The 21,559-nt window shown below is 31.4% G+C and overlaps 3 protein-coding genes across 3 annotated transcripts in view; 2 read left to right on the forward strand and 1 right to left on the reverse strand.

The window, feature by feature from the left end:
- LOC119829901 (beta-1,4-glucuronyltransferase 1) overlaps nt 1-564 on the reverse strand; it is a 39,847-nt gene extending 39,283 nt beyond the window's left edge. Inside the window, exon 1 of the mRNA XM_038352609.1 lies at nt 307-564. The gene's annotated coding sequence lies outside the window, so the exon portion shown is untranslated. The remainder of the gene's footprint in view (nt 1-306) is intronic.
- Nucleotides 565-5,772: 5,208 nt separating this feature from the next.
- LOC119830338 (ATP synthase subunit b 1-like) lies at nt 5,773-6,883 on the forward strand. The gene is made up of 2 exons (XM_038353310.1): nt 5,773-5,812; nt 6,295-6,883. The coding sequence occupies exons 1-2, from the start codon at nt 5,773-5,775 to the stop codon at nt 6,804-6,806; spliced, it is 552 nt and encodes a 183-aa protein (XP_038209238.1). The 3' UTR covers nt 6,807-6,883.
- Nucleotides 6,884-9,670: 2,787 nt separating this feature from the next.
- LOC119830237 (carbohydrate sulfotransferase 3-like) lies at nt 9,671-20,431 on the forward strand. Its single transcript, XM_038353174.1, has 5 exons — nt 9,671-11,210; nt 11,619-11,798; nt 14,468-14,684; nt 15,744-15,925; nt 18,473-20,431. The coding sequence occupies exons 1-4, from the start codon at nt 10,513-10,515 to the stop codon at nt 15,852-15,854; spliced, it is 1,206 nt and encodes a 401-aa protein (XP_038209102.1). The 5' UTR covers nt 9,671-10,512; the 3' UTR covers nt 15,855-15,925; nt 18,473-20,431.
- The last annotated feature ends 1,128 nt before the right edge of the window (nt 20,432-21,559 follow it).

Below are 21,559 nucleotides of genomic sequence, written 5' to 3' on the forward strand. Positions count from 1 at the left end.
TTAGTATGGTTGGTATTTTAATTTAATTGAAATATACAATAATTCACGTAATAGGCATATAGTACGTATGTGTATGGACACTCAGCACTAAATAGACTTCGATCGTAAATATCACCCGTAATTTCGCTTTCACCTGTTTTTTTATCCGAACGCTCAGACATTAAGCATCGTTAACATAAATTATTTACATGCTTTAGAAATTTTCACGTCCTTTCATATTACAGAAAAATCACTCAACCGATTTCTTATATACTCAAGATTATATCAAGAATAATAATGACATTAGACGTCGAGCGGATAACTTACCGGAGTGTAATGTTTATTTTTCTTTCTAGGATGGTCCAAACACGCATGTAAAAATGATTTGATAGAACAAGCGCTTTTGTTCCAGGACGCTTTATCTATAGTGGCACTGCTTGTAATATACACGTAATAGTGATGTTGGTCACTTTTGGGCGAAATACAATGTCACGGCGATTGTGACACAATCGTTTCGTGCGTTCAACACAGGCGCACCGGTTGGTGGCGCGCGGTGTACTGCCGTTTCTATATTATAGATATTGTACAAATGTATGGGTCGGAAGCAACGCGTCGCGCTCCGGAGTCCGGGACGAGGGACTTTGAAAGAAGGGCCACAAGCCCGACGGCAATGTTTTTTGTCCCATCTAATATTAGCAACAAACACCCGTCTGGTTCTCCGAAGGGATTGAATTGCACTTTGTTGTCTATCGGATCGAGATTATTCTGAGACACGGGAGAAGGTACCTACCGTAGCGGTAATATATAATCAATGAAAGTAATATTTACTATAAATTCCATACAATTTTGGAATAAAAATATTGTAGGTAGCTCGATCTCATAAACATATAGAAAATATATGGTGCTCGTAAAAAATATGTGAATTATTACGCCCTGTTAATTGTTTTTTTTTTATAAATGACTGACTATCAGAATCTGAGTATCAGTTCCTTCGATTGATTTGAAATAGCTCGCGTAAATTTAAATTATCTTTGCATTACGGATCGCGTACATAGGTCGAGAACCAGACTTTCTGTAGCAAATTGGTACTACAAGGAAGCAACCCAATGTAATATGGCCAATTGCACAATTTCCCCATCTGGGTTTATTACAGTTTTCAATATTGTACATCATATTTTTTTGTGCATTGTATTTGTTTAATTCAGGCGACGCTTGTTAATTGTTTGAATAAGATAAGAATGTTGTGAAAGACTTATAAGAGTATATAAGTTTTCGTCTTGACATTATTGTCATTGATCGTCGTAAACAAGATAAAAGTTCCGCATTACGGTGAAATAAACTAAACCAATATCAAAACCTTTATTGGTTCAAAAGAACTCTTCAGGTGGTCCCAGAATCTGAGGATGTGTTCGGATTCTTAAAGGAAATCAAGGAAAAGTAACTAAACAACAATACAAATAATTCTAAGCTATAGTTGCATATAGGTATTTCAGTAAGTTTAGCCATCCAGTATAATTTCACAATGTAATAATATGGATTTATCCATACTGACATGGTTGATTCATTATGAACGATGAATAGAACATACACGAAATTTTGTATAAGGATTTAAAACCGTAACAGCTGCCTCCTCAAATGCATTCAATGCACTTAGAAATAGTTCTGCAATGAAAAGGTTAAAATAAATTGATTTAAAATGAAAAAAATTCAAACAACTTAAAAACCACAAAAACCCACTCAAAAACGAAAAATTATTCGCGCTACCCACTCATTTGTTGGTGCCAATCAAGTCAAGTAAGTAGTAGACAGTAGTGTAAAAAAAAATTGAACACAACGATATAGGATTTTTTTTAATTTTTAGGTACACGTGAGCAATATAATGTAATGCGTGCTTGTTTGGCCTTTCGTGGGTAAGCATTTCATGAATTTGAAGACTACAATAAAATACATAATAAATGCTATATTAATAACTCGACATATTACGTAAAATAGGCCACACAAGGGAGATTATTGTCAATAGATACAATAATGATTCTTGTCTACATTAAAGGGCACCGACGTCCTTGGGGCAGGCATTTGAACACCTTTACTTATACTTTTGATTTAAGGTTAGATTAGTGTCAAAGGTGTTGGTCCATGGTGTCGTGGGTTTGGTCCCCGTTGAAGATTGTCAAAAGTAGTATACCTATATATATAAAAGTAGATAGTACTATACTTCTCTTCGTAAATTTAAACTTTTGTGCTTTTTCCTATTGATTAATTTATCTCTTCTGGAAATTTAGCAACGTAGTTTGTTCAAAGCCGTAATAGATAGCCTTGTTAAATCCGTCTTAAGAAGGTGATTTCTTGAAGGTATATAACTAAGATACATAACTCAATATAATATAATATAATCAATGGATAATTAATAAAAGTAATTTGGTATACACTACATATCATCATTCCTGGATAATATTTTCAGACAGAAGAAATTTGACACAAAAATTGATAAGTTCTGGCATTATTGATAATATATAAAAAAATCCTCGTCTAAACGTTTGACTTATCTTAGAAGAAATAGATAAAAGAAATTGAAGCCGAGTTATACTACACATATACATTACATTAATATTTGACATATTGAGTTAGCTCATTCATTTACTATCTACCTAAGTAATTAGTAGAATCGTGCATGATTTTGTTTTTTTCATATATGCGTAATCATTTAAGAATTTTATACCCTTGCATGATGTGAGATCATCTGAAGATTCTTAAGAATACTCATTTTTAATATAGAATCATATATGATGCGTGACTAGTTAGGTCGTACGTATCACGAATTCTGTTTCTTTTTAGCAAACATGACTGTAGTTTTTTGTTCTAACACGATATGTTCATTATATCTCTATACATATTTTCATGTACAAAACAGATAAGCAAAATATAAATGTTGAACGTGAATAAAACCATTTCTTAATATATTTGATCTTGAATTTACAGTTTGCGGGTTTTTCAGAGTTTGTTCATATTTGCAAAATATTAAAATTGCTTTCACTTACAGTAAATAAAATGTTATATTTTCAAAACTTCGGTCACCTGTACTTTTGAATACGTATCAAGGACCGATGAGACGACAATAATTGATATATAAATCTTTTGCATTAAATATCCATATGAGAGAAATGAGAAAATTATCTTAATAGGGAAATGTGGACTGAGGGAAGAGAGGCCCAGCAGTGGGACAGTCGTGGCCGTAAAAAAAAAATTATTAAAATTCATACTTTGATCAATGAAACACGTTAATGTCCTTTGAGCCTTAAAAGAAAATAAAAAATTTTAAGAAGTAACTGAAAACACGATAAAAAGTAAAAAATATTTTTAATTCTAAATAAATAATCTCTAGCATTCACGCCATAACACATACCTCACTTAATATCGACATAAACTAACTTAATACGCCTGTTATAAAATACCAACGCATAAATGCACAGAAAATTTTAACTCTAGACTTAAAGCAAAGAAGTACAGTAACATAAAACCCGTTATGTCATTAAAAAGCGGCTGAAATTCCGCGGTCAGAATTGTATCAAATGAAATTGCACCAATATTCTATGCATATATATGTTATACAATTATTTGTATGCAACACACGATTCTTCGTTCCGCAAATGAGAACGTATTTCGTCTTACACCCAAAACTTTTGTATAAAAACTATCATGAGAGTCGACAAACGTACCATGATCACCCACACTTGAGTACATAAACTAGTGCATAAAAAATGACGGCGCCGTAGCCGCTATGTGATATTATTAAAGAGATCGTGGGCAAAAAAACTGTCCAGTTAGACGCCGAAGGCAATGAACCTGTAATCTGGGACAAGGCACAAAAACATTCGGGAGTGGTAAATGATGTCGAACGCATCTAGGTTACTTCAGAAGTTTAATTATTGGCTCACGCACGTGTAATCGAATTTTTACGTGGTGCTCTTCTAAACAGTTCTCTCAAATTACCCTTACTCGTTCACAAATCGTAGGCTCAATGATCTTGTTGTTTTGTATTAGATAAAGCGCAAGTGGAAATTATTTATCGATTGCTATTTTTACTCATTGATGAAGGCGGAATTTTCTTTAATTGCACCTCAGGATATTAGATCGACTTTTATCCCTTCTTATTCTTACACGACACCTTTAACCAATACCATGTTTCTTTTTTAATTCAGGACAAATTTCTACCGTAATTCCGTTTATAGTCTTTTGTATAGTTTCTAAAGTAAAAGTATTGTCTCATATTACAGCAAATATATCAATATGAAAACAATACCTAGTACTAGAAAAACGTTGCATAGGCTTACAAAATTTCTTCAATTTCAAAGAGTAATTAATTTCAAAAGAAAATATCTAAACTTCTGAAATTTTCACAGTTATTATTCTCACCTTTTTTTTGCTATTGCCTTAATTTACGATTTCATTTAAAGTATCGAACGTATTTGACTACGATCCAGAGAGACCTTCAGAAAGTTCTTTTATACCTCTATTGTTATTATGTGCAGGTATTGTTTCATTCACACTTGCGCGCTAACATTCAGTTAGGACACATGACGTAAACCTTGCTAACCATACTAAAAAATTTAAGCAGTAGGTATGTCGTAACACAAACGAGGACAACAAACAAAATGGTTTTAGTGAAGGAAAGAAAGCGAATAAAACATTGTAGAAGTAAAGAATGAAAAACATACCACAGCAATACTAAAGTACAGAAATGTACAAGTAAAATAATTTTACGAAAAAAAGATCAAAGAAAATTTTAAAGCTAAATGACTAATCAATCTGTTACCTCTACTTTAATAGGTACTGAAGCCTATATTATAAGTAGAGAAGATGAGAAGAAAATAGTCAACGAAGAATTATGTATTATATTACATTACACTCACTCATATTATATTATACTCACATAAAGCACATCGATACTTCAATCAAAAGCTAACTCTAGACCATAATTTTATTATTTGGCCTTTATAGAAGAACGTCCCGGTCTGTATTAGTCGCTTATTATTTTTCGTCATCACAAATTCTTGTGCACAATAGTACGTCATAATCACTTCATGAACTTAAATTTATTGTCAAATATGTACATAACAATAATATTTGATTTAGGTCAGCGATTCAATGCAATGCAAATGATTGCTTTGTTTGTAACGCAAATATTATCCTGGACAAGAACAATGTCGTAGGAAGCGGAGTTGATTTGGACTTTTGTACCTATCTAATCTGTTCTTCATTGCTGTTGGGCAAGTCTGATTGTATCTATCAATTAAATAAGTCCATACGTATATAACTTTGCATGGGTGTTATTATATCTGTAGTTTGTATACCGAGGTCAGGACTTAATTCTAGATCTATTTGCGTTGTCTATGCCTATTTGCATATCTTTTAACGCGACAACGGTTCAAGAACCGGTACGTTTTATAATGAAATAGGAATGTTTATTTTATCATACCAGAACACACCATATTTCATAACTTTGATTGCAATTTATTTTTGTAATTAGGTTAGTTAAACATTGTAAGGTTGCAAAGCATAGCTTCGAATAACGCGTGTAGTATTAAACGGGTCTTAATGGGCTCACAATAAAATAGTGACATTAATAAAGTTTTTAGAATAAAACAGTCATATAATATTTACAAATGAGGTGTTATAAGAAAGAGTGACATTATTCAATCAAAAATAAAATGATGTGTACCTATATGACTTGTGTCATACAATACTATAAGAGCTTTTAAATAAATTATAATATTAGCAAAATAAATAATCTTTATGGCACGAGCTGGAAGGATGGCTTTGGATGTAGCACTTTGTAAGTATAAGATAATTTTGAAAGTATATTAATCTCAAAGAAACTTTAGCAAAACAGATTTTTAAATTAGAGATACTAATTATCTTTTATGAGATATAAATTAATAACAAAAAAGCATTACTTTAATTTACATGTTTGTTTTGCAGTTTCTCTGAGAAAAGTTGGACCAGTGGTATCATCAGTTTGGTCTAACACAAAAAATTACATAGCAAAAACGAAAGCTAAACCTATAGTTTGTAACCCGATTGTGAGAAAAACTGAAAACCTGTTGGAGAAAATAAATGAAAAAGTCATTTCCAAATGCGAAGAAGCACGTGTCCGCTTACTTCCTAAGGAAATTGAATATTTAGAAAGAGAAATAGAGAAAGTAAAAAAGAAATTAGAAGACAAAACAAAATAAAAATAAATAAATACGTCATTATATAATTTCTATAAATAGTAATTACTTTTGTCGTGTTACTTATAGTTATTTTATATTTTAGCAACAAGTAAAGCATTAAAGCCGGTTATTGGAACTGCTTGGCAATATGCAAAAGTCGAAATGATTCCTCCTATGACGTCTCAAATTTTTCAAGGACCCTTCGGAAAACGTCTTGAAAATACTGTTTCTAGTGTGGCTGATAATTTCATTGCGAATGTCAGTCGAAAAATAAAGGACATGGAAGAAGAAAAGGCTCGAATTATAAGAGAAAAAGAAGCTGCCATTAAAGCTGCTGCCGAAAAAGCTAAGGCAGCGGCTGTCAAGAAAGCGGAGGAACAAAAGCGACTTGGGGCGGACAAAGCAGCTGCAGCGGCAAAAATGGCTAAAAAAGAAGCTGAGCAGAAAAAAACTAAAGTTGAGGCACCTAAAAAAAAAGCTGAAGTAAAGGCTGCAGCTCAGACCAAAACTGAATCTAAAAAGAAAACAAACAGAGTGGAAGCTAAGACAAAAAAGGCTAAAAAAAAGACAAGACGTGAGGTTAAAAAAGGTTCTGCGCCTAAACCTAAAAAATAACGGACATGATTACTTTTCAAATGCATACATAATACGAGTCTTACTATGAAAATTTAGTTACATTGACATGGCGAATTTATTAATCAGTTGTTTGTATAGTTTGAGTGATTAAAATGATTGTAATTATTAAACTGTTGTTATTATCCATTATTCAGGTAATAAAATAGCACTCCCTAATACTGCTAAAAAAAAGGTTTTAAATATTCTCTACAATCTTTCGCTTAACGGTTGACTGAAGTGCAGCAATGCCCCAATCTGATTGGAGTGATTATTGAAATGATGAGTTTATTCAAGCTTTTATATAAGCAAAAATGGCTTAATAGTATACAAGACTGAATGTTAGCGTAGTATTTTCCTTCAGTCGTTTGTGATGTTTTCCAGCAAGCCTCCAAGTCGTTCGTCATTAACACAAACTACAAACCAATTACGATTTAAATTAAATAACGTTTGTATTTAAGCTTTATGTAAGAATCAGGTAAATAAATGAACCGTTATAGATGTGCAAGAAGCATTTCCGAGTAAATCTGTATTTTCTACCGATTTCAAAAAGGAGAAGGTTCTCAATTGTACTAGTAAAATGAGAAAAATTAAATGAGGACTATATTTTTTGGGTTGTTTGCATCTTCGACTTTTATTTTTATTTGATAGCTGGCGCCTCCCGTTAAGGCGGTTATTTTTTTTTTTAAATAGTTATGTTATTGTTTATTTAGACATAAGACGTGTGACGATTATTTCGCTCTGTGTTTTCACATAAACCTTTCTCATTTTGGGTATATAGTATATTTAAATCGTATTTAAAATGGATCCAATACTTCCTAAGATTCGCGCATTAAAAAAACATACAAACTTTTTATTTATCTTTTTACTAGCTGCAAGCCCCGGCTCCGCTTGGATAGTCATATATCGTAATTTAAATAATATTAACTATTCTACCCTTAAGATTGATCAAACTGCTATGGTGTATACATTTGATTAAAATCGGTTGATTAATATAGGAGTCCATCGCGGATATAAACAACGTGACACGTATTATAAGAATTTAGTATAGATATATACCGAAAAATTTCAGCATAAATTCTCTTTTTATTGAAAACCTGGACTAGTGACAAAATATGTGACAAATATGACATTTATATTTTAAGCTATTTGCTGATTAAATAAACACATATACCTTAAACACATATATATCATAACAAAATACAATTGATAATGGTTGTTGGAACAAACGTGTTAAAATTAGCGACAAATTTATTACGTAAGAATAGCTTCTTTTTGCATTTAAAAATAATGTCCTGTACTAACTTTGAAAATGTTTCCCTGTTAAAATATTTTCAATGTCTTCGCGCGAATGGTCACGGGTGAGGGTTAAATATCAAACATAAATTGAATTAAATATATAATACATAATAATATGTCATCCTTCCCTTGAAAATAATAAATACAACAAAAAAGAATTAGCAATATTTGTCGAGCCGTACCTATTTGCATGACGTCATGAGCATGGGACATAAGGATTCATTTTTAACCGACGACGATCAAAGACGTCTTCTTAGTTTAGACGTATCTCAGCTGTAGGAAATAATTACTACTTATAGAGCTTTATCACAAAGCTGAATATTGGTAAAATTTATTTAAGAAATAAGACTTAATTCAGTGAAAACTTCAGATAATTGGGTAGGGAAAATAGGGTATATTTCATTAAACTAATTAGACAATCTAATATTTTCTATTACAATGAGAGGAAGAAATTAGCACCAAAAGCTTGTCAAAACGTATTTTTCAAAAGGACTGAAATAAAGATTCAAAGTTAATTGCGTATATTGTGCGTATATTCAGAGATGATTGATCAAGTTTTTCAATTTGTTGTTATCATAGTCAATATTACAGCTAATTGCATTTGTGGAACAGCAACAAAATAATTGATATGGCGTTGATTTGATGTTATTTTTCGTATTTCTACTTTAGGTATACGAGCAAAATTTAGTGCTATTGATGGTATACCAGAGTTATATAAGCCATCATTTGACAGAACAAGGGAAGAAATTTTCAAAAAAATAAACGATATATCGAATCATCTTTCAAAATCGGAGCTAGCACGCAAAATGAAGATCGCGAAGGGATATTACACTTTGGAAATGTCACCGCCTAAAAGTGATGAAATTGCGGTAGGTATTTTATTGAATTAAAATAGCTCACATACTAAGTGCTTAATATTTTCACTACGAGGTACGGAATTATGAGTTCAATTATCCTGAAACGGCTATGTTTTGTTTTTAAAACATATTGAAAATACATTTTTTTCATCAATTTAAGCTAATACTTTTTTTATAGCAAATGAAAGACGACCTCAAACTCCTACAAGATTTCTTTAAAACAGGCAGTTATAAGCATCTAACTGTAAAGCAAGCTTGGCTACTATTTCTAGTTTCTACTGAAGTTGGTTTATGGTTTTTCTTGGGAGAAACAATAGGCAAGATGCATATTGTTGGATATAAAGTGTAATAAAAATGTTGTGGCACTTAGAAGAAAAAGCAGATTGCATCAAAATACCATAGTACCATAGTATTAAAACTTCCCTTCAAATAAATTATTAAATATATAAGGATGAATTAAATGTGTAATAAAATTCATAACCTATCTTTATTTTTATGTGCCCCTAAACTGTCTAAGTATGTATTTATTAAATAAGACCACTGAAACAAAATTTGGACAATTTTGATACTACTGAAGTGACCTTATGGAAAATGATGATGTGGCGAATAAATTCTGTTTAAATTAGTAAGTTGGAACACAAATAACACTCAGGTTTTTACAATAACACTCATTATTATAGTAGTATAGTTTATTATAGTATAGTTTTATTTTAATTTCGAGTCCATCTTAATGAAAGTAGGTACCTAATTATAGTAGATACTGGCTAGGTCACCATCAAGGTGAACCGTTGGTTTAACACCCAATGGTTCACCAACGGATCTGCAGTAGATGGGCACCATGCATAAATGACACTAAACCATTGTACAAAGTTATCAGCCCAGATGATATCATTGACAAAATTTGCGGCTGACTTACGCACCATATAAACACTAATTTCAACTTTTGGCTCTTAAAAGTTTGTTTATATGAAAATATTAAAAATTTTATTACATAGTTCATATTTTGAAACAAATAAGAATGACAAAGGAATACAATTCAAACAGCATCTACACTCATCAAGTGAGAATAATATTGCTCCCATACCTTTTACGTATTTTCGTTTTCATAATATAAGTAAACAAGTTAACATCAAGTGCTTGCCAGTTACCGTTAATTACAGTACAAAAGCCAAATCACAAATCGCCGACAGTGCAAAGCTGCAGACGTGTAACTTGTTGTGCTTATAGTGAAATGAGTGTCCAGTGACTGTAGTGCTTCCATTCTATAAGCTAAAACTTAAATGTTGAATCTGGCAATATTTGACTAACTCTGTCATCTGCCATTTGTCATCAATTTAAAAATTGTGTCATTTGTTGTCAGTCGTTCCAACTCTCAAATGGCGTTAGAGGTGCAATGCGGTGTTTCTACGGAAACGCAAAGACGAGAATCATGATTAAAATGTATAAAAAAACTTTTAAAAAATGATTACACCTGTGAGTTTGTAGTGCTCGATAAAACTAATTATTCTATTTGAAGTGTGATAGTAATTCGTTTATACTATTTTTAAATAGTAATGTTGCGTCGAGTTAACTTTTATTCAATATGTATAGCGTTCGGTCTCAGCGTACTGTTAATTCTTGCTGGAAGTCGATATACAGATAATACTTACTATCGTCCGTCCCCTGAAAGTCGTCGAATTATTGAAATAAATATACCGCAACAAATTCCTACTAATGCTTACGATGGTTTACCGAATATCGATAATATATTGGAGAAAACACGATTCAAAATTCAACTTGAGTTACAAAACTATAATTTCACCGCTTCTGGTGTGGAAAAATTAGAAGACTTGATTTTGGAGTCAGGTGGGCAACCAATTAGGAGTGTTATAATATCCACATGGAGATCAGGTACCACTTTCCTTGGTGAAGTCCTTAATTCAGTACCTGGAAACTATTATCACTATGAACCTCTCCTTAATTATGAAATAATTCAAATAAGAGGTGCCCCACATGCTGACAGAGCATTAAATATGATAACAAAAATGCTTAAATGTGATTATGATGGAATGGAAGATTATTTTGAATATGGGAAAGGGCATCTTCATCAATTCAGTCACAATACAAGATTGTGGGACCATTGTAAATATAAGAAAGACCTGTGTTTTGATGCAGACTTCACATCAAAATTTTGTAGACTCTTCCCTTTTCAAAGTATGAAAGTGGTACGAGTCAGGTTACGTCTCATTAAACAGTTATTGGACAATAAAGAGTAAGTATTAAAATTTTTAATAACAAATATATCTATCACTAACTTGATTTGTTTCAGCGTCTTACTTTTTTTTTCATTATTATGAATGTATCAAACTAATATTAACCAAAACACCATGTATTAGAATACAAAGTTGAACTTAAATAAAAGTTTAGCATATATTTTTAATCTAGCACTTGTCAATTTTTATGCATTATATATGTTTGCATTATGTTATTTGTCTATGATACTCTCATTTCAAGTTAAGAAGCAAATAACATAAAATAATGAAATTAAAACATACTCATTGTATTATACAATAAACTGTGAAACTTCTAGAACTGTAGTTACATGTGTGTAAATATTTCCATAGAAATAAACAATGTGTATGTGGAATATCACTTTATTTACCACACTTATAAATTTCAGGCTTAATATTAAAGTGGTATTATTGATACGAGATCCTCGTGGAGTCATGCAGTCGAGACAACATCGCAACTTCTGCCAGCCTTCACCAGACTGTTGGAAGCCAGAACTTTTGTGTGCTGATATGATCAGCGATTATGTTGCGGCTAGCCGGCTACTTCAAGCCTACCCTGATCGTCTCATGTAAGCATGTACAATAAGTTACTTTAAGTTGTTAGAATTTAGATATAATGTTGATACTTGATTGATTAACACTTTTATCTTTTTAGTTATCTTAGTAAGTAATTTTCTTTAGTTTAAAATTCAAATGACATTTTTTGGTATACATAAATTTTTTTTTACATAATATGTGATATGAAATCTAATCAACTGACAAATATTTGCTAATACATAGTTTGCATAACAATTTATTTAAATTCATAATATCTTTATAATATTATAAATATGACTTTTATTTTTCTTCTATTTGTTTAATATTTCAACTACTTAATAGGTTTATAGGGTAGTTACATAGTAGTAAATAAGGTAATTACTTAGGCTGATAGTTTCATTAATTTTCTCACTAAACAGATAACAGCTTCTTGCTAAATTAATTTATCAGGACTACTTTAAAATAACTAATTTTAGTGTTTATTTGGCAAAAAAGGAAATAAGTATAGAACAATTTTAAATGTTACTTTGTTCATGATCCAGCATATCTTTCCTGTGATTAAAAAAAAAATGTTCCTTTTATATAATATTAATTACCATATTAAATATACCAATTAAAAAATACTTCTAGTCTTATATATTATTACCTTTATAATAAGCAAATGTATCTGTACATGTATAATATATAATTGGTATTATATATTAGTATAAAAAAAATTGTTATAATTGATATTTAAAAAAATTATACAACAACAACAATTTTAATGTTAAAGTTGAATACAATTCAAAATTGTTTTGGAAATAATAAGATATTTTTTATCTCTTTTACATTCAGATTTTATCTGTATAAAAGTATTGCAATATCTATTGATAGTAATACTATTTAGTAAAGATGTTTTTGGGCCAGGGTCATAACCACTGCATGATTGAAAGAATAGCTTAACCTTTGGTTAAATTGACAAAATTCATTTAACCTTCTATTAATAAACGTTTGTATACATCATCATGAAACATGTTTTGTTAAAGATCAGACACCTATAACTTCTATTTCTTACAAGGATACATAACAAGCAAAATTTGTATCTATATACAGTAAGATATATAGTAAGTAAGTTTCTCTGTCGATCTGTCTGTGATGATTAATCTGCAAGAGATATGTTTTTTCAATATTAACTTGTAGGGAATATTTGATTTGCCTCTTCTCTTGAATCACACATCATTTGCCAATTATGTTATCTACATTTTATACGTACGTAACAAATCTTAACCATTTTATTTTATACTTGGGTGCTCATGCATAGAAATTGCGCGGGATGTTATCAGAATGTAAATTTTACGAAAAAGAAATCGCATATTAATTATTATTCTTCAAATCTTAAGATATTATGAACGTGAAATTATCTGTATCTGTCTGTTTGTGAAAAAACGATGGCGTGACAGGAAAAAGAGACAGCTCTCCTTGACGCCGAACCCATTTAGATGAAATTTGGTACGGGGATAGATTGAGATTCGTGAAAGGAAATAGGATAAATAGCTGCGCCCCGCGGTTTCACCCGCGTAAGCCAGTATCCCGTAGGAATATCGGGATAAAAAGTTGCCTGTACGTTGTCCAGCTGTCTACGTACCAAATTCCTTGCAATCGGTTCAGTAACAAACACACACACACATCCTTACATTTATAATATTAGTAGGAAGTAGGATTTTATCTCTTAAAAACCTAAAAACTGGCCCTACGTGGGTTAAAGCCAAGGATTATCTATACCTTTCTACGCGAACGAAGCCGCGGCGGAAACCTATTGATAAATAATTATTACACACAGAACACGCCTCTTTAGACATTTGCGTTTTTATTAATTTATTTTTTAATCAATAACAGTCTTTATTTCGTTATTAAACTCAGAGGAAGTTATGCCAAAAATATGTCATACCCTCGTTCCTCAGCTATACTTCTATCAAGATTTTTTTTGAGAGCAAAAATGGTTTACCAAAGCTCTAAAGAAATCTCTATTCATGATTAAAGTTTCTGAATAAAAGAAGTATTGAATTTGGCGCTTTGCCAGCTTACAGTGAATGGTAAATTTCGCGGCCGCCCCAGTGTTCAGCAGAAGTGCAATACACAGATATACCTACCAACCGAGAAAGTAGTACAAACGTTTAATATCTACTCTAGGAGTGTATTTATAACCATTGTATATTTCATATTTGGCCTTGCCACGAATGCTACAATTACAGCGATGGCTTGGCTGTATTAATTATAAAATATCGCGCCCTGTTCACGGTTTATAGACGAACTTGTTTTGTTGTATACTTTTTGTACAGTTTATGTTGGCAGAAAAAATATGCTTCCGGCGTACTAGATGACGCTAACAATCCAATGCAAATATAAATCTTGTAACTTTTTTAATACATATAAATTCCTAACAAGTGAAATAATGTAGCTACGTAGTTAATATTTCCGTTAAGGATATTTGACATTCCTTTTTTATTTACGCTCTATTCGAGTTTACGTTAAAGCGATACGTGTCTGGATATAATTTCAGTCAAAGCTATTTATATTACAAATATTTATTACTTAACAGTCTATTTGTGCCGGTATAGCCAGATTCTTTGGCAAAGCCTCACAGCACGCACGCACAGCACTAAATCGGCGAGATGGAAATTCTAACGGTTTTGTTTTATATGATGTATGTACTGTTTTTCAGAGTGCAACGTTACGAAGAATTAGCATTAGATCCAAACAACACGACGCCCCGGCTGCTAAAGTTCCTAGGTATCAACCCGACAACATCTGTCGAAGAGTTTCTCGTCTCACATACAAATGTCGAAGTGTCCGGCGTCAGTTCCACATTCAGGGTTTCCCGCGAAGTGCCTTTCAAATGGAGGAATGTACTAGATTTCAATTATGTGGAAGAAATACAGGTTGGTTCTTAAATCGTGTTGATACCCGTAGGATACGCCGATTGCTTGATACTAAAGTCCAGGATCGGAATTTGACTTGATTTTATTCGATTGGTACAATTCTAAAACCCATCGAACAAAATCAAGTCAAATTTTGATTCCATTTCATATGCAATTTGTTCTGGTTAAAGTTGTTTTGACTAAAGCGGATGATTTGAAATTACAGACAAAAGAGATGACATGTATAAAAATTTCGATTTTAAATATTGCAATGCACATTAGAGCTGGTGCCAATAAATTTATTTATAGTTAGTCTCGCCTCCGTATCTAGACTAGACATACAAGAAAAGATAAGCTATTATTAAAAATTATATCAACATATAATTATTGTTATTCTTATCACTTATCGCATTCGGTAATTTAACCATTATCTGTGCATCAATTTCTCTGATATGCTTTAGTTAACATCAATAGTATTCATGTATTTAAGATATCAATTGCCTTTCGAGTGTTCAGTGTACACACACGTCGTTTATTTATTTATTCACATTTTATTGTGCTGGCATACAAAATGGATTATATAAAATTAAAAATTGATCTAGAATAGAAGACCGCCTTAGTGGAGATGGGGGGCTTATCATTAGACTTATATTTAAAGTGATCTCTTCCAGGCAAACTCTTATATTAGGTTCGATGAAATGACGCGAGCTCGAATCCCGCTTCGTTTGAATGCTATAAAACTAAAATATAAAAATATGCTCTGTAAATAGATACAAAATTAATTCATTTAGGTCACTATACACCATTATTCAGATCTAAATATATTTATAAATTAGTAGTTTAAAAGAAGTTGTTTATATAATTTATATAGGTATAAAGGAAGTGGAAATTAAAAAGTGTATTAACTACTAGTTTTTGTTAAGCTTTAAATTCGGAGTAGTTTAAACATAAGCTTACTAGAGATAACTAGTGTCTATCTTATCACTTGCGAAAGAAAAATATTAAGAGGTTGTAATGTGTATTTGCTTATAGGGGAATCAACAGATTATTATTTTATTTACATATGGTATTTTATTTCAGATGGCCTGCAAGGAAGCATTAGACTTATGGGGATATAAACTTGTCCAAAATGCAACTCATATGACCAGCAAGGATTTTTATCCTCTAGACAATTACACCCTCACTCAGTGACTTATCACTACATCTAAGAAAGGAATTGTTACTATTTAGTGTGTGAAGAATATAATACGTTTTTTTGTAAGGTAAGCTCTCGCTACTTTGTACTTGTTGTTTGTATACAAGTAGGAATATTATAAGTTAAATTAAAAGTAAGTTTTTATTGTGGGAGTCGAGCACGCTTCGGCACGAATTGGGCCAGCTCGCACCGGGGAAGTACCACACCCCCACAGAAAACCGGCGTGAAATAGAGGCATGCCACTGTGTTTCGTACGGTGAGTGGGGAAGCCGGAGGCCCGTTTCCTTTTCCTCACCCGTCCTAGTCCATTCCTTCTTTCCAGTCGTTAATCCTTTCCTTTCCCTTACCCCATAAAAGCGGGCAAAGCATTCACGGAGGTATTACTTTTGCGAATGTTTATGGGCGGTGGTGATCGCTTACCATCAGGCGAACCACCAGCTCAGCTGCCCGCTATGACATAAAAAAAAAAAGCTTTTTAGGTTATGCTTTATTAAAGTCAGACTATAATCTATCTCTGTACCAAATTTCGTAGATGTGTTATGTTGATTTCGCGTCAAAAAAAATAATAAGCATCCATACATTCTAGAAAAAATTTCGCGTTCATAATATTAAATAGAATTACTTCCATAGAATATATATATATATATACCGTAAGCGTTTTTCAATTCTTGATTATTAATGATTACTCAAAGCATACATTTATTTACATCTAATATATAAAATTCTCGTGTCACAGTTTTCGTTGCCATACTCCTCCGAAACGGCTTGACCGATTTTGAAAAAATTTTTTGTGCTTATCCGGTATCTATGAGAATCGGCCAACATGTATTTTTCATACCCCTAAGAGTAAGGCAGAACAGCGTTTGCCGGGTGCAGCTAGTTGAATACAAAATTTTGCTCATTGAAATTTTAGATTTTTAGTACTTTGTTATTTAATTAAATGATCTTGTTAAAATACTCAATTAATAATATAATTAATGTTATTGATCAGATCCGATATTTGATGATATTACATGATGTATAGTATAGACTATATAGGTAATGATATGATAATTTTATGATTAAAATGATTTAATGCTATTTAATAAAAGATCCCTACTTAATATTATGAATACGAAAGTACTTCCCTCTGTCTGTTTGTCCCTCTTTCATTTTTAAACCACTAAACCTATTTGGTACACAGATATTATGAGACCTGAGACGCTTTTATTAGTTTCATCTATGTTTGTATGTAACCGACTCCTTAAGACTAGACGTTGACCCACTTTAAAAGGAAGATTTAATTGAAACTTTGCTTGTCAATGAACGGTGACAAAACAGTAATTTTATGAGCTTATATTCCCGATTAGGATCGACAGGATTAAATAATTTCCTTCCGTATAGGTACTCTGTATGGGAGAAAGTGAGAATTTTTTTTACTGTATCAATAAAGCGTGTTTTTTAGTTTTTCTAAACTGCATTTATTCTTGTTATCCCGGAAATAACACGGGAACGGAAACTATGCGGGAAAAAACCAGGGCTATCATTATATTTTGACTACATGGGCGAAATCACGGGCGGAAAGCTAGTACATAATAAAACGCAAATAATTTTTTAGTTCGATTTCGATTTAAAAAAATCGTACTTAATGTATGTATGTTTTTAGGTACACAAGCAATCTATAATCCAAAGAAATATACTTGTAATGTATCAGAGTTGTGATAATAAAACTGTCGTTAAATTATAATCTATCTCGCTAAATTCCGAACTCTTACATACCCATTACTTACAATGGGTTTTGAACATTTTTATTTGTCTCTAATTTGAAGATTATATCCAATTAAAACTACAATCCTGTACCTGAAACGCATGTCAAGGGCGTGTGACGTCACAATGTTAATTTCTAGACATTATTACATACTTACTTATATTAAAACGTATAAGCAATCTTTTTTAAATATAAAATGTTACAAGGTTCCCATTTACGATATTTTATTACTAGTACATTCATAAAAAATGTAGTTTTCCTGTTGTTTACACCATGGACAATTTTTATGAGTATACATCGTGTGTTGGAGGCAGATATAAGTTATAATTATAAGTGCGAAAGTGTGTGTTTGTTACTCTTTAACGCAAAAACTACTGAACCGATTGCAATGAAATTTGGTACGTAGACCGAAACTGGACAACTGGTATAACATAAAGGCAACTTTTTGTCCCGATATTCGTAAGGGATACAGACACACGCGGGTGAAACCGCGGGCGCAGCTAGTAAGTTATAATCATAGCTCTAAAGAAACAAAGTATTAGCCCTTACATATATTTTATCACATTTGATTAGTTAATTAAGTAGTGACTTATGTTCTGCTACAAAAAATGTTTAACTATTGCACATATATAATCCACAGACTATGTACCATCCATATATCCATACTACACAGAACAAATATACTACAACTAGCTGTCCAAAATACAAATAAGCTTTAACATTGTGACGTCACAAATTTAGCGTCTGATATTGGCGCATCCTTAGTCACGTGACTTTTCATAAGATTTCACAAATTCTTTATCTCTCTTTTTTTGTATTAGTATTTATAGATATTCTTAGACTAATATTGTATTTTGTTTGTTACAGATCAACCTAATTATAAATATTCAAGGAATTTTAAATGTAAACTTTAATTTATGAGACTAAAGGTACACATTAACAGCATTTATTATATTTATTTCGGATATGGCTAATAATATCAGTATTATTTATTTTTGTGTCATTTCAAAATTAAAAACTAGTTAAATTATTTTGTTATAAACGCCCTGCAAAACGATTCTAATTGTATCTGTAGTTATTTTTGTGTAAAAAATATTTAGTTTGTTAGTCTGGACAATTATACGATTTATGTAGGTTTTTAAATTATAATCTGTAGCTGTTCCAGTAATATATTTTATTTATTTAGCTGTGAATGTAATGTATTGTTGTATTGTACAATATATTGAAAATTTTATTTTCTTAAAAATCTTTTTAATCAGAATGTTGAGTTTATCAGTGATTCACTTTTACTTTGTAATCATCATATTATTGTCCAAGAATGTATAACGGCTTTTATATTAAGTTCTACAGAAATGTCGATGATAATGCAAGTAATAGCAACAGACGAATATTCGTAGCAATCGCTAAGAATGTGAATGAATGCATAAGGACTCTTTTAAGTTCATCAGGATAGTTTGTTAAGTTTAACACGATAATAATTGTTTATACTTATTACCCGTATTATATGATATCATACCTAAGGAATCCTGCTGTGGTATACTGGAATTATGTTTTGATATTGTATAATTTTTCAACGATATTTATATTGAAGGGGCGTTAGTTTTGCTAGCGGTCATCAATTGCAAACAATTTGTACTCTTCGAACAAATAAATTAATTGATAGGAGATCCAAGCATATTTAGTAATGGAAACGTGTTAAATGTATTAGTGCCTTTACCCACAATAACTTCGCGACTCGGCTTTTAAACAGTTATAAATATTTGCACACGTTTATGCAGAAATAAACTATGCGAGCGATTTCTGATACACACCATAAGGGTATTTTGATTATTGCGACATGCGGCAAACGATTGTTTATAGAATGGTAGGAATTCATTCTTCTTTTAAAATAATTATGTAGAATGTAACGAAGAAATTGTTTAAAAAAAAAAAGAAACAAAAGTCCTGGTTGTGTGAAACGCCGTAGGTGTTGAATATCAAAACGTAAAAGATGGACCATGCATTAGAGGTTAAAATTGCTTGATCAATAAAATGTAGGTACGGTAAATTAGTGAGATTTTAAAAACAAACAATTTTTACCTCTTACACTTTCACATTGTTAAATTAAGGCTTAGTCGACTAATAATAATTTTAGCACTCACGGAATTGAATTGTAATGCTTCCATTATAGTTGTCTTATTGTAGTTTAGATAGATATCGACATCTTACAATGTAGACTGATATATTATAATGTCACGATTGTAACTCAGTTGCTGTGAGCTGGCACACCGGTGTGTCTATCGTACATATATTAGTACTATAACGAATAAAATATTGACAGTCGTATACAAACGGACAATCCTGGCGTTATATTATAAGTGTGGTATTTTTGCACGATTATACACGACTTTTGAGTATGGATTTTGTGCGAAAATACGCTTGCAAAGCACGAAAGATCTGAATTGTTATTGCATATCGTTAATAAGCTTACATTATAATAATGCTATACAAGCACAATGCAAGTAGGGACACGAACAACCGCAATAAATTATGCTTGTTAAATCATTTGATGGGCATTGGAAGGGGAACGCTTAAGAGAAAATGTGATCTCCGTCCAGATAAATCGATTGTGTTATTATATGACAGTTCCTGCTGTGAAATATATGAATGCAAATGCATAACGCCAAACTTGTACATTTAAGCTTTTATAGGATATAGGATAACTGTTATCCGTACAGAGTTGACAATATTGCTGATGATTTACTCACACTTCTTTGTTTAAATTGATTTTGTTTTTCGTTATTCTTTAATGCAAAGCAATGGACTAATGACGGCTGTATTAAGCCTTTTATTAACGGATCTATTGTAACAGTGAAATTATTGTATGAATATTGTAGGTGTCCTTAAGATAAATCAAATGTTTAACACTGTTTTACATCAAGGATCGTCCAGAATAACAATGATTTATCTATATGACGGCGGTTTGGTATAAATAAAATTTCAACGAGTGAAGTACAGTCAACAAAAAAATAGTCATGTCATTTGTAATTTTTAAGTGTGCTCAGATATCATATCGGTAAAAATATGAAACGCCTACACGCGTATACGTTTACCCATTAAGCGTGTCTAGCTATTCGATACGAATAGATAACCTATTTAAGTCACAATTTCGTTAGACCTAAGCGGTGTGGTGGGTCTATACTAGTAGTGAGATTTTATTAAGTGCACTTGATTTTAAGGCAATTATCATTAAATCGTTTGGATCAAATAATTTAAGGTAAATCGTGAAGTAAGGCAACATTTTCATGGACTAATGTGTCATCGAATATAACATTAGATAGGTTTTCATGTATTTGCAAATATACTAATATACAATATTATGTGACGATGCATATAAAACTCCAGATGACATAAATCAGTTCCTAAATTACGGCAACACCAAATTATTAAAAGAAAAATATATCATTAAAGTATTTTCTATCTATAACAAATATATGATATTAACTTTAGTGTTACAAAATAAGTTTAGTTAAATATTTATAAGCTTAGAGTCAATTTGATTACATTTCTCTATACAAGGAAGACGCTCGAGTGCACTAGTTAACATGCAACGCATCAAAAGCTTTTATGTAATTTTATTCTTAAGATATTAAAAAAATATCATGTAAAACGTTAGTTGATCTGTAAACGAACGAAAAATTAGATATTTTCGTTTATAAACGAATACATACTCATGTAATATTTTAAATTATTATTTTGTTTGACTAAAATGTTTTATTTTGTAGCCATTTATATTAGTTGTAAGTTTGATAGTTATCAAAGAATATTAGTCTTATTTCGTAGATGGCGCGATACGCCTTTAAAAATGTAATGACCAATAAATATACATATTGTATTTTTTTCATTATACCTAGTCTTGCCATAAATATTGTAATAAAGAAAAAAGAAAATTGTTAACTGCAAATAACATTTATT

The sequence above is a fragment of the Zerene cesonia genome, chromosome 11, assembly GCF_012273895.1.
Source record: "Zerene cesonia ecotype Mississippi chromosome 11, Zerene_cesonia_1.1, whole genome shotgun sequence".
NCBI lineage: Eukaryota > Metazoa > Arthropoda > Insecta > Lepidoptera > Pieridae > Zerene > Zerene cesonia.

Excerpts from the sequence above, each read along its gene's own strand:
- LOC119830338 (XM_038353310.1), top strand. The coding sequence starts at position 5,773 with ATGGCACGAGCTGGAAGGATGGCTTTGGATGTAGCACTTT. Across the intron at positions 5,813-6,294 it reads GGCTTTGGATGTAGCACTTT|CAACAAGTAAAGCATTAAAG; the intron begins GTAAGTATAAGA and ends TTTATATTTTAG.
- LOC119830237 (XM_038353174.1), top strand. The coding sequence starts at position 10,513 with ATGTTGCGTCGAGTTAACTTTTATTCAATATGTATAGCGTTCGGTCTC. Across the intron at positions 11,799-14,467 it reads GCCTACCCTGATCGTCTCAT|AGTGCAACGTTACGAAGAAT; the intron begins GTAAGCATGTAC and ends ACTGTTTTTCAG. Across the intron at positions 14,685-15,743 it reads ATTATGTGGAAGAAATACAG|ATGGCCTGCAAGGAAGCATT; the intron begins GTTGGTTCTTAA and ends ATTTTATTTCAG.